The following is a 13,524-nucleotide window of genomic DNA, read 5'->3' on the forward strand; positions in this document are numbered from 1 at the left end:
CCTGGCAGTATTTGCAAAACAAAAATCAAGGACCCTCCTTTCAAGAGCTACGCAGCAGGGTGCCCTCACACCCCAGCCTCTCATCAATATTCAACAGCTAAGACAAAGTGGACAAAGAAGCAGAGGGTCACTTCTCCCGGTCCCTGGCCTTCGGGTCCACGCCCACTCCTGCTCCTGCAAGAGGCCAAGATGGGGGTGTCTGGAAACCAAACATCTGGGTTGGTTCAGAGGCCACTCAACTGCTCTGGCTATGCAGCCCCAGGGCTGGGATGTGAGCAGTGGGGGCACAGCCCACCCTGGCCAGGGCCATCAGTCAGGGCCTGGAGCAGCCTGGTCTGCCTAGACAACCAGTGTCTCCTGGACCACCTGTCCCCGTGGCCTCCTGAAACCAACGGAGACAAACTAGTAGAAATCATGGTTGGAAGCTGGGCTGGACCCAAAGCCCATGAGAGGGGCGCAGGCACCAGTCATTCAGGAAACTATGTCCAAGGCGGAGGGAGAACGCCAAGTGGCCGGTGGTCCTGGGCGTGGGCTCCTGGCTGTCCCGGAGCCAGAGGGAAAGTCCACATCCAGCGGCAGGCTCTCCTGCCCAGAGCTGCCCTCAAGCTATCCAGAACACAGGTGGGTGTCCCCCTGCTCTGGGCCCAACACGCAACCCCCGTGTGGTGACAAGCTTAAAAGGCAGAGACTCTGGTCTTTGTGTGGGGAAAAGCATGAGAAGACCACCACTTCCTCTCTGAAAAACTTTCTCAAGAAACAGGGGCAGGACATAAGACTCTAGAGAGGACAGACTCACGTCAAGCTCACCGGCTAAACCTCAGAGGCCAACGTACTCACACAACCAACAAGCCCATGACAAGATGCTCAACATCACTGATCATCAGGGGACACAAATCAACAGCACAGCGAGACAGCCTCACACCCCTCAGGACAAATACTGTCAAAACCCAGAAACCAGTGCTGGTGAGGATATGGGGAACCTGGGACGCGGCGCGCCTCTGCCGAGGAAGCCAGTACAGAGGCTGCTCAAGGAGCAGACACAGACCCACCGTGTGACCCAGCAATTCCGCCAGAGGACGTGCCCAGCAGAACCGAGAGCAGGGACGTGCCCCACGCACAGCAACCGAAACACAGAAGCAACCCAGGTGCCTGGCGTCAGATGACGGACAAACAGAATGTGGCCCGTCCACACAACAGAACAGGATCCAGCCTTAAACAGGGAGGCAGTCCCGACACCGACACCCTTAGGACACGACGCGGAGTGAAACAAACCAGACGTAAGAGGAGCCATCCTATGTGATCCCACTTCTCTGGGGCCCCTGGAGGAGTTAGAGTCACAGAGACACAAAGTAGGAGGGTGGGGGCTGGGGGAGGGGGTGGGGGCGGAGCTTCAGTTTGGGAAGAGGAGAAAGTCCTGGCGATGATGGTGGGGATGGCTGCGCAACAACGATAATGTGCCCAGTGCCACTGAGCTGTGCACTTAAAAAAAGGAGGAAGGTGGTTTTTATGGTAACTGTCATTTTACCACAATAAAGAACAACACACACAAGGAAAATTATAGGGAAAAAAAATACTAAAAATAATAAAATAGCCAACTCCTTTAGGAAAAAATGAACCAATAAGATACTCCCCTTCAACAAGGCTATTCTGAATGACAGTGACTAAGGCTGTAAGGATGGAGGAACGTAGGCAGGTACCTGATGCTGTTAAGAGGGAGACTCTTGGCAACAAAATCAAGAATCCATGAAGACGACCTGCCTCTCTGGGTCAGAGTCTCCCAAGGGAATACCCAGAGAAGTACAGGCACCCTGTGTGTGAGCAACCAAATGGGACAAACGGAAGCGCAACCGACAAGGCTGGGAGCTCGCTCTGAGCCGCCAAGTCTCCTATGAGAGCCTCAGCTCAAGTCTGGGGCATCAGAGGCGATGTGCCTGCGGTGACCACTGACCTGAGGCTCCTCGGGACACAGGCCCCACCCTCCCTGAACAAAACAATTGAGCATGACCTCAGACCCAGACACACATGCACACGCCTGCAGCAAGGATGCACCACAGTCCCATCCGTGGGTGCCCGCACTGGAGGCCCGATGCCCATCACACAAGAAGAGGGACCAGCCCCAGCTACGAGGCAGAGGTGAGAGCCAGTCACACTGGACACAGGCCAACACAGGGATGCTCAGGATGGTGGAGTGGCGGGGCTGGAAGCTGGCAGCAGGTGTACATGGCCTTCCACACTGCTGCACTGAGGCTCCTGGGAGGAGTCCACGTTAAGACGCTCTCTGAAGCTTCTCGCATAATAACAAAAACACAGCCTGGCCCTGGACGTGAAGGACATTCCAGGACCCTCAACACCACAGACTGCTCACCAAAGTGCTCCGTGGCTGCCCACAGGCACAGCCGTGCACAAAACACACGTGTACACAGGGGCACGGATGAGGGAGGCCTGCAGAGCCATGTCTGAGACGTGGGATCTGAACACAGGCTGGGGACCCGCAGGCATTCAGACACTGTTTTTTGCCAACTTTGCCAGGGATGCTAACAGTCCCAAGGTAATGATTTTCCACGATTCCTTATCTGTTAGACGGATACTGAAACACTCACGTGTGAAATGATGCCTGGGGTCTGCTTTAGCGAGAAGGCATTAGGGGAAATGAGTGAGATGAAAGCAGTGTGGAACCAGGAATGTGTCTGCATGAACCACTTTCCCACTCGCGGGCACCTGAATCTGCCCCCACACTACCACCCACTGTAAGTCCACACACATGCTGGCCCTTTGGGCGGTGGGTGCTCACCGCTGGGCAGGAACCTGCCCTGGGATCACCCTTTGGGCTCACTCTGCTCACCCCTCAAAACTTAAGCAAGCAAAGGCAGAGGCCCAGGTGGCTCTCCCTCAAGCCCCTTCAAAGGCTTGCACGCCATCCCTCCCTCAGTCACAGCCGCCTGCTCTGCAGGGTCCCGGCCAGAGCCTCAGTCACATGGACTCCTGAGAGAAATCGCAAGGTAGTTCAAGAGAACATTTCAATTCTAACTGCGCATGTGAAACACCTGGAGCTCAGATAATAAAACTGGGAGGGACACTAAAAACCACAGAAGACCTCGGATGACTTGAGACCACCTCAACGACAGCAACAGGAAAATTAAAGCAGATCCTCCCCAGACGGAAGGCGAGTCCAACACGAATCCGAATCCAACAAACAGAGCACATGTCTCCCCTCCTGCAGTAGAAACTGGACACCAGGCTGGGTGGGCCACATCGTCAGAAGAACTGAGTCGGGGGGGGGGGGGGGGCCGGGTGTGCACAGCAGCAGGAGGCGGGCCTCCTTCCTGGAGGTGGGGAAGCAGCAAGATTGGGAATTTGGGAATTCCGGGTCTGCTGGGCAGAGGCTGCAGCCTCAGTCCTCTGGTCCCGCCTGTCGGTACACTGCCGGGCCCCAGCTCCATTGCAGGCAGCCACCCCAGCTGGGAGGAGGGTCCCCGGGTCCACCACCCAGGAGCCCAGAACCCCTCGGCCACCCACACCCGGGCCACTCAGAACACAGTTTAACTATCGGAGCCATGAGGAGCCAGCCCAGGGCCTACCTTGTTTTCACAGTTTAAGGAGCTTTGTAAATGCAGACAAGACCCACTAGGGTCAGGCAAGCTGGGCGACACTTATTACATACAAGGATGTTAAAAAAAAATCACAGTTTTGATAGTTCTGCAAAAAAAAACTTAGCAAATTTACAACAAAACTGTCAAGTAATTAAGGCTAGGCACTTCACACATGAACTTAAACTGCTAATTAAAATCCCCTCGCTTAATTGACTACATTTGCATATCATTCAACATGGGAGTATAATTTTTTTAATGGTTTGGGCAACGTGGTTCTAACACCAGAAAGTGGGAGGCGGCAGGTGGGGGGAGCCAGCAGCCTCTGCACGGCCAGCTTGCCTCCCCTGGATGTGCAAAGACTGCACCCCAGGGACTATGCCAGGCCCGGGGTCCCCATCCCAGGTGGAGGTAGAAGCCAGGCCAGCAGAGGCTCCCCCCTGCCTTGACCTGGAGAAGGGGCTGGGCAGGAGCTTCCAGAACCACCCATGGACACATGCACCTGCCCTCCCCCCAGGGCGGCACCACAGCCCCCGCCCCACGCCCCACCTCCTCCAGGGACTCAGAGAACACCTGAGACATGCTCGCCCCACTGGGGGCAACAGTCAGACCCAGACAACCAGAGCAGCTGGGCTGGGAGGCGCCGGGGAGGCCAGCCAGGCCCCACAGCTCTCTGTGAAGACTCTGCAGCTCTCTGTCCACGGCCGGACCTGTGGGTCCCTGCAAGAGAAGCCCCAGCCCCACACAGGGCGAGGGCGTCCCCAGGACCGAGGGCCCCTCTTGTTCCAACAGCTGAAGGGCAGCAAGAGGAGACCGTCAGGCCAACGGAACGCATCCACGAGGGCTGGCGGGCGGAACCATGGCAGCCATGGGAGGACCGCCGGCACCACTGGAGACCAGTGACCCCAGTCCACGAGCAGGTCAGGCTCTGAAGGCAGCTCATGCGGACCGGAGGACCGCAGCACGGCGCGTGGATGCCGCAGCCACCCACCAGGCCTGAACTGCAAACCAGTGCCACGGGGTCACGAGAGAGCCAAGGCGACAGGCGTGCAGAGAGAAAGCCGGCCTCACACAGGCCCAGTCACAGCCCCCCACCCTCCAGGCCGGCAGGGCCACCAGGCTCCCCAGGGCTCAGGGCCCTCTTGGCTGTCGCTGGCAAGCGCCAAGGATGGAGGAGCTCTGCTGTTGGGGGTTGTGTACTGCACACGAACCTGGACCCTCAGCCCTCCCGGAACGCTCTGTGGCCCAGGAGATCCACAAGGTGAGAGTGGGGTGCACAGAAGGCCCAGGCTCCAGCCAGGTCCTCAGACACCAATCACACCGCCGGGCTGCTGTGAGGACGTGGCCAACAGCTCCCGAGGCAGAGCGAGGCGGGCGCAGGCACACGGGGCCCCATGGGTGACCCCCAAAATGCAGGTGACCCCCACCTGCAGTCCCAAAGCCCAGCCCTGTTCCTCACTGCCAGCCCTGTCCCAGGGGTTCAGACCCTCCCCATCACATGATGGTCACCTCCACTCGGCCACACCCCTCACAGGGGCTCAGGGGTTGAGTGAGGTCTCATGGCTGCCCGGGGCCCTCAGACCCCCTCTGCTCCAACCACCCACGGTCCTGCCAACCCTCAGGCCCAGTGGCTTCCAGCTTCCTTCCCCCACAACCACAAAGCCCCCTCACCACCCGTCACCGCGTTTTCTGTGACAGGCAGCATGGTAGCCCCTGAGAAGCCTGTTTTCAACAAGGGACATTCCTTTCAGAGTAACCAACCAACATCCAAGCGGAAGCCACGTCAGGGCCTGTCCAGGTGGAGCCCTCTCTGAACCCCCAGCAGCCCGGAGCCGGGGCCCCACAGGACGGCTCCATGCACTCCAGGGAAAGCACCCGCTCCTTCCTTTTCTAGCCAGCGAGCGCCAAGCTGCCAATAAACCTTGACGTTAGTGATTTCATGTCTCCATGAGTCATTTGACAAGTATTTATTCCGGGCCCGGAACTGGGGGCCCACACGAAGCCAACAACACAACCACAAACACACAACCCCCAGGTCGGCCGCAAAAAGGTCTCCCCGGAGAGCCCAGACCGCGGGGCAGGCCCGACCGCTGCGGGCTGCGCGGCCACAGAGCCACGCCGAGACTTCCTGAATTATTATCTGTAGCTGCAAAATCAAGAAGTCGCAGCATTCTTTGAGTCTTTCTAAGTGAAAAACGTAAAATCAGAGGAGACAAACTCTGTAAACCCTATAGCACCCCGGCTGCTCCCAGGCCACCAGAGAAGCCGGCCCTGTGCACACAGAGCTTGGCCACAGTGCGGGCTCCTCCGCCCGTCCTGGGACCCCGCAGAGCCCGAGCCATGCCAGCCAACTGTGGACACAAAGCCTGGGTCCCCACCCGCCCCACTCCACTCACGCGGACACACAGAGACCAGTCACAGCTCTAACAGGAACCCACCTCAGACCCCAGTACGACAGCTTCACATTCCCAGAAATGACTTCCCATCCCTTCTTGGGGCTCTGACAGGCCCCTGTTAATCCACGGACGCGTGTGGCCAGGAGCTCCCACCCGTGACCTCGGGGCCCAACCTCCCCCAAACACGCCCCACCCCCTGTGATGGGCAGCCAGAGGGAAGGAAAGAAGGAAGCAAGCAGGGCCCTGGGAAGAATGGAGGCTTTTCCCTCTCCCGCAGCTCTCACAGATCTTAAGGAAATAATTCAGCCTCTGTATTTTGACTCAAAACAAAGAAACTTTTTAAAAACATTTCAGTTGAAACTTGCATAATTCTTCCAGTGGAGAAATCCTCCCCAACTTTCGCAATCCTTAGAAAGAGACACATTATTGCTGCTTGTGTAACAGTCTCTGGGCCACAGAGAGTCCGGCCGCCGGCCACCGACATCTCCCGCCAGACGGCCAGGGTGCAGGGCCCGGAAGCACCGCCTCCCCCAGGCCCTCCCGGCGCCCGGCGGTCACCTCCCCAGACTTCCTCGTGGGCCTCGCTTGGCATCTCAGACAGTACTCGGACGGTCTGTGAGCAAGGTTGGGAGCCAACAGCTCTACTCTCAAAGCCCTGCATTGGTTGAGGGTCCCCAGACAGGCAGCAGGGACAGAGGCAAGGGCCACTCAGGGACCTTGCTGCCCCCAGCAAGCCAACGGCCCCGCCCAATTTCAAAGAGAAGTGCTAGAAACCAGCAGGATGGCTGAAGACGGGCTGATGGGCAGACGGCCCCGACCTGGAGGACCACCTCAATGCAGCCCTGCTCACCACACGCAGACGAGGGCACTCGGCTGGCCCCCCACAACCTCCCTCACTCACACTCGGCTGACCAGAGGCTGCTGTTTCCCGTTTGATGAGTCCCAGGCCTTCGCTTTGGGGACTTCACCAAGGACCAGCCCAACATGCTGATTCCATCCTCCTGCACGCGGGGCTGGGCCCATCCAGGAGCCTGGCTACAGAGCATCACCCAACAGCACCCCACCTCCTCAGCAAAGCGTCAGGAGCCAGGAAATCACAATGGGGCCCACAAAAACCTCGAGCAAAGCCAGTGGACGAAGGGACAGCCAAGCCTCTACACCTGTGCCCAGAATGAGAGCATTTGTGAACCTAGCCCCACAATAAAGAGGAGGTGCTGAGAGAGGCAGGCTGGCCAGAGTCCCTTCCAGCCCGATGGACGTTCTTGACACCATCTCTCCCACGGCCACTTGAGCTTGACCATACGACACGTGCCCACTTAGTGGAATCCCTATGGCCTATCTCCCTCACCAAAGCCTCAGTCACTGCCCACCAGGGACTTTGAGAGTCCACGCTCCTCCACACTGATGGCCTGGCCATCCCCAGGTGATGGGGGAAACCGCTCTACTGCTGGCAGTTCACACAGACTCCACTCTGGACACTCACACAGCACGAGGACCCTCAGTCCACGAGCCCCTGCCAGGCAGGCAATTCTGTGGAAACACTCCTGCAGGGACTCAGCACTGAAGGAAGAGGCCCCACGAGCAAACAGCATCCCCGGTCTCCAGCCTGGGAAGCAGGACCTTCGGAAGGCGAAGCAGTTCCCAACAGCCTGTTTCTCAACCATGCAGGGGCTGGCCCAGTTCCAGCCCCAGGGGGGCAGCACACCCCCGCCGCCCACCTGGCCCACGAGCAGCCATCCCTCAAAATGAGGGACACATACCAATGTCCCTTTCATGACTGACAGATCCAGCTTAGTCCAGGGGCCATCAGATGAGGGATGGAGTCGACCAGGCAGAAGACAAGGGAAGGGGGCGTGCAGAGGCTGAGACTCCCACCTCACGGCTACACGGTCCAGCAGCGAGAAGACGTATCCTTGCCAACCTCCAACATTCATCACCCAAACACACCCCCAACACACCGCCAACAACTGCTATGCATACTGTCCCCGTCTCAACACGCAGAAACTGAGGTGCATGTTTGCTCAGTCAGGCAGCAAGGAGGGACAGAGCCAGGACACAGGAGCAGCCCCGAGGAGCTCATGGCCAGACCCGCCAGCCCTGACAGTGGCTGGATGACCAGAGGCACATCTTGAGGGAGCCCATGGTGTGAGGGGCATCACTGAGGAGCAGCTCCCGGGCCAGCATGCGCAGACACACCACCTTCAAGGGTTTCCAGGCTCAGGCTGGAGCCCTGTCCCCATGTTGGAGCGACCACAGGAACCGCCACCCTGCTGTGCTCAGGCTGTAGGCACCGCAGGGCAGGGGAAGGTGACTGTGCCCAGGACCCCAGGAGGCCCCCTTGCAGCCCCCCCAGTGCTGGCGGCAAGAGAGCCAGGTGACCCCCGCAGCCCTCAGTGCCTGGGACAAACATCAGCTCACTTCATCTCACCAGAATCTGAGGCCCCCACAAAGAGCAGATCCAGCACGTTCTCTGTTGCTTTTTGTCCTGGGCCTCAGGAGATCAACAATATTAAAATGAACTACAGAAAGAAGTGGAGATATCAAAATGTATCCTGTGAATACTCTGTCAGGAGCGGGTGGAGCAAACAGAGGCCCGCAGCCTGGAGAGGGGGTCTTCCCTGCAGCTTTTCCCCCCAACTCCCCATGAGCCCCCCACCGTGAGGCCGAAATCCCCTTCCCACTCTTGGGGTCGGGTGTCCCTGGCGCACCGACAGGCTGTGCTGGGGAGACCTGAAAAGGACCACACAGCCCAGGACTCCCAAGTGCACGGTCACAGAGCCAAAGCCATGGGCAGAGGCCAGAGAACAGGATAACTGAGCTGGGGCGACAGGAGAGCACAGGAGCCAGCATGGATCGTGGCACAGCCGAGGCCTGGACGGGGGCACACGGGACCACCGGCCCAGACTCCACTGTGACGGCACGTGGTACTGACACACAGCCTGGAGACCCCAACCTCTCAGGATGATCACATCACCATCAGCATCCCCGGGGGAGCTTTCTGAACCAATGAGAGCTCTAAGCAGCGCTGGGGGGGCACAAAAGGAAAGGGTGGCGCTGACCATCTGGGGAATCACCAGACACCAAAGCTCGCTCTGGCCCCCTCTCTGAGGCCGCAGCTCAGGGGGCCGTCTTGCCCACTCACCTGGCAGTGTCTGGGCCCACAAGCTGAGGCCAGGCCTTCCCTGAGCCTACGGACACTCATGTTCAGAACAGCAGGGCCTTCTACAAGGGAGCCAAGGCCTGGGCCTGCAGCTGCCACAGCCAACCCCAGGAAGACAACCACAAACACACATGACCCAGATTCGGACACAAACACAGACACACCCTGCAGACAAGACCGTCTCCTGTCCACGCTGCATTAAGTGACCTGCCACAGCCTTTCAACCACAGGCTTATCCAGGCGGCCAGAACCCACCACAATCCTGCACACGGGATGCCCTCGGGCCATGATGGCTATCGAGGGAGCAGGCACCCCAAACAGAGAGGCCCCCAGTTCACTGGGAACACCCCTCATGCCACGCACGGCCAGCTCCCAGTCTGAAACGAGGGGCCCGATCAGCCTGCTGGGACCTGCCGCCGGCACCCTCCCCCACCCACAATGCCCACTCAGACCGACCGTTCCTCCCACCCAATCCCAGCCCTGGTCTGCAGACAGCTGCCACCTGGGCGCCAGCCGAGCCGAGGGCAGGTACACCAGCACATCCACGAGCGCACACGGGCCTCCCGAGCGCAGGCGACAGGCCTAGCTTCCCCTCCCCTCCTCCGCTCCCGGAGACTCTGACACTCCGCTGGAGGGGCGCCCAGAGAAAACCGGGCGGGAACATCTATTCACAGATTTGGAAAAAAAAGTTTGATGCAATAGCTGAATTAATTAGGCCTCCCAAGAATAGCAGAGCCAGTGCAGCATTCTGTGTGTGCAATTTAATAAGCCTGGATACTCAAAAGAAAAGTTACAAATACTTGGGGAGGGGGGAGGTGCCATGCAAAGCTGGTGTGGACCCCAGTGAGTGGCCAGGAGCTGCCAGGCTGGATCACACGGATCCACCGTCTAGCGAACAAACAACAGACCCCAGGCCAGCAGCCCTCCCCACCTTGCCCTTTGCATCTCAGAGGAAAGGACAGAAGAAAACGTGCACATCCAAAACAAACCGCAGGCCAGTGGCTCCCCTGACGCTCAGAGCCTCAGGCGCCCGCTGACCAGTCCCCGAGCCCGGTGCCAAGTGGCCCTCGCCCCCACACGGGGGACTCTGAGACTCACTCTCTGGCAGGCCGGGCACACACACAAAGCTGGAGTCGCCGAGTCTCGGCCCCCGGCCACCACAGCCCAGACACCTGGCTTCGCTTTGGAGTCTGTCTCCCAAGACTTCAAGGCACAAACAGGCCCTGCCCAGCCAAGTTCCGCCTGCTGGGGACATGGGCAGGCGCCCCTCTGTGTGCCAGCCCAGGAGTGGGAAGGCCAGGGCGGTTCCCTGCCCCCCACTTAGCCTGGACACCCCCCTGGTCCCCAGGAAGGCCTGGGCTGGAGGCTCCAGACTGGAACCGGCCAGGATCAAACTTCCTGGGACTAAGGGCAAAAGAGGCCTGCCCCTCCCGACCCAGCTGGGCAACAGCTGTGGGCCTCAGGAGGGCTTCACCCCCCCAACAGGCCTGCCTCCCAGGTTCCCAACCAGGCAAGGAGCTAGTCCTAGGAGTCAGACCAAAGGACCTTCCTCCCGATACGGAGCAGTCTATGGGGACACCAACAACACCCCCAAGTTTCCACAAAACAAAACCTAGCCCTGAAACGTGTGGGGGAGGCTGAGCCCCCCGACCCAGAAGGGCACCCCGCCCTCTCCAGGCCCCACTCCCACTCCCCAGGCACGGCTGCCACGGGACACTCACCCGGGGCACCCGCCGCTTGTACTTGTTGCCATAGTCAAACTTCTCCTTGACGTCGTCCAGACAGCGGCCGAGACGCGCCTGCTCCTCCTTGCCCGTGTAGTCCTGACTGAGCAGGATGTAGGCCCGCCAGTTGGCCGAGTCGAAGCCCCAGTGGCAGGTCCGGTTTTCCAGGGCCTTGTGCGAGTGCACCACGAACTTGTGCGGCGGGTACATGAGGCGGCAGTCGAGGCACTGGATGCAGGCGGCGCTCGGGCTGCTGTAGAGCTCGGGCACAAGCAGCCCCTTGCACTTGCCGAAGCACTCGTGGTACACACGCACACTGCGCTCGCTGAGCTCCAGGCCCAGCGCCAGGCTGGCCGCCAGCTCCTTCTTGCAGGGCGGCGGGTAGGCGCCGCCGTACAGCAGCGCGTTGCACAGGCGCTCGGCGTCCGTCTTGGTGATGAGCCCGCACGAGGGCGCCGAGAAGGGCAGGATGCCCATGACTTTGAGGATCTCCAGCTGGTCGGCCGTGCAGCGCGAGCAGTAGATGTGAAGCTCGTCGCACACCGAGTTGATCTGTTGCAGCGAGAAGTCGCGCAGCACGGAGTTGAGGATCTGCGGCAGACACAGCCGCTTCTCGCCGCCCACCACGAAGCACGAGATGGTCTCGCCCTCCAGCACGGTCTCGCAGCGCTCCGTGGAGCGGTCGGACGGCATAAAGAAGGGCCCGGGTAGCACGGGCGGCGGCGGCTGGATGGCGGGCAGGTGCAGCACCGGCGGGGGTTCGGCGGCCGCGGGCACCGGCGCCGGCACCGCGGCCGCGCCCGCCTCCTTGGCGCTCTCCTTCTTGTAGGCCTCCTGCGCCCAGCGCGCCGAGAAGGCGGCCGGGCCGCCCAGCGAGCTCATGGAGCTGAGGTGGAACTGCTCCAGCGTCTTCTGCAGCCCCGGGTGCGGTTGGAAGCCGCCGCGGCCGCCCGCCGCCGCCTCCATGGTGCGCTCCGGCTCCCCAGGCCGCTCCCGCTCCCGCGTGCCCAGGCCCCCGCGGCCCCCGCCGCCGCCCCGCGCGCCCCGGCGGCGCCCCCGGCCCCGGCCCCGGCCGCCCCCCGCCGCCGGCTCCCGGCCGATCACGGCCGCGGCCTCGGCCTCGCCCGGGGGCCCGAAGGGGAAGGCGGGCGGGGCGAAGGGGTCCCGCCGCTGGAGCCCGCCGCCGCCGCCCGGGCCCGGCGCCACATCCACGCGCCCCGCGCCGCGCCCGCCGCCGCCCGGGCCCCCCGCGCGCCCCCCGCGCGCCCCCCGGGCCCTAGGCGCGGGGCATGCCCCAGCGCGCGCCGCCAACGCCAACGCCAACGCTCGCGGGCCCGGGGCTCGCGGGGGGCGCGCGGGCAGGTGCCGGCGCCGCGAGGCGCGAATCGCCGCGGCGGCCGAGGCCGAGGGGCCCGGGAGGAGCGGGGGCGCGGGCGCGGGGCCCGCCGGGCCGTCCTCGCGCGGCGCGCCGCCGCCGCCCCGCTCCTCCCACCGCGCGGCGCCCGCCCGGCTCGTCCCGGCGGCGCTGGCCGGCCGCGTTGCGCCCGCCGCCGGCCTCCCGGCCCGGCCCGCACCCACCCCGCCGCCCGCGCCCGGCTCCGCGGCCTGCCCACCCGCCCGCCCGCCCGCGCACGCGGCTTCCGGGGCGGCGGAGCGCCTGTGGGGCGGCCTCAGACCGCGGCGGCGGCGGCGGCGCGGGGCTCGGCGCACATCCTCCCGGCGGCTCGCTCCAGCTCGGACTGAGCGCCCGGCGCTGAGCTCACGCCGCCGCCCCGCCCCGCGTCCCGCCCCGCCCCGCGCCACCGCCCCGCCCCGAGCGTCGTCTGGGGCCGCGCGTCGGCCTCAGCCGAGCGCCAGCCAGGAATGCGCCCGCCGCCCCCCCGGCCAGGCTCTTCCAGGAACGCGCGCTCCCCCCGCCCGCGCTCGGCGCTCCGCCTCACTCGGCCGCATTCGGGCCCGCCCTCCGGCCCGGGACTCGGATCCGCTCGGCTGGTCTCGGGCCTGCCCGCCCGCGACTCGGCTTCGCTCGGCTGCTCTCGGCCCCGCCCGTCCGGGACTCAGCTCCGTTCGGCTCCGTTCGGGCCCTCCCGCCGGAAGGCCGCTCGGCGGGGGCGGTGGCTGCGCCCCGGGCCCCCCATCCGGTGGAGGCTGTTTCCTGCGCGGCTGCGAAGGCGCCCGTCCAGCCGCCGTGTCGCCGCCAGAGCCCAGAAACCCACACAGGGCCCCCCACCACAACCGCAAACCAGCTGAGGGGCGGACGGATGGGGCCGGCGCACCTTCTACCGCACGCCTCCTGGCCCAGCCCCCGGGGTCCCCACGCACGTGACGGGGCAATATGACCCAAGTCCCACGCAGTACGAGGACACCGAGCCAGACGACGTGGGTTACTACAGGATGGCAACACCCCAGAGACCCCACACGGGAGACAGGCACCGTGCAGACTGTTCTGGGGGTCCCCCCGAGCAATGCAGGCGCGACACAGCAACCCCCAAAGGATGACTGGCCGCAGGGCCGACCACCCCACGACCCTGCTCGATGGTCACCCACACAGCCACTTTGTGCGCCCACCGCCAGTTCCAGGGCAGGGCTTGCGTCCAGGTTACCGTGAGCCCCGGGCTTCTCAGGAACCTGGCTCCTGCCTGCGTGCCCCGAGCATG

At 62.7% G+C, this 13,524-nt stretch overlaps 2 protein-coding genes across 2 annotated transcripts in view; one reads left to right on the plus strand and one right to left on the minus strand.

Moving 5' to 3' along the window:
• Positions 1–11,833, minus strand: part of SKI (SKI proto-oncogene) — a 54,246-nt gene extending 42,413 nt beyond the window's left edge. The window contains exon 1 of the mRNA XM_068985872.1: positions 10,859–11,833. Coding sequence (XP_068841973.1) covers positions 10,859–11,833 — 975 coding nt within the window. The remainder of the gene's footprint in view (positions 1–10,858) is intronic.
• On the plus strand, positions 11,832–13,193 carry LOC138090248 (basic proline-rich protein-like). The gene has a single exon (XM_068985752.1). It carries the CDS (start codon positions 11,832–11,834, stop codon positions 13,191–13,193), a length of 1,362 nt encoding a protein of 453 aa, XP_068841853.1.
• Positions 13,194–13,524: the final 331 nt, after the last annotated feature.

The sequence above is a fragment of the Capricornis sumatraensis genome, chromosome 14, assembly GCF_032405125.1.
Source record: "Capricornis sumatraensis isolate serow.1 chromosome 14, serow.2, whole genome shotgun sequence".
In the NCBI taxonomy this organism is placed as follows: Eukaryota; Metazoa; Chordata; class Mammalia; order Artiodactyla; family Bovidae; genus Capricornis; species Capricornis sumatraensis.

Bases quoted from the DNA above. Each gene is read 5' to 3' on its own strand.
- LOC138090248 (XM_068985752.1), top strand. From the start codon at position 11,832: ATGGTGCGCTCCGGCTCCCCAGGCCGCTCCCGCTCCCGCGTGCCCAGG.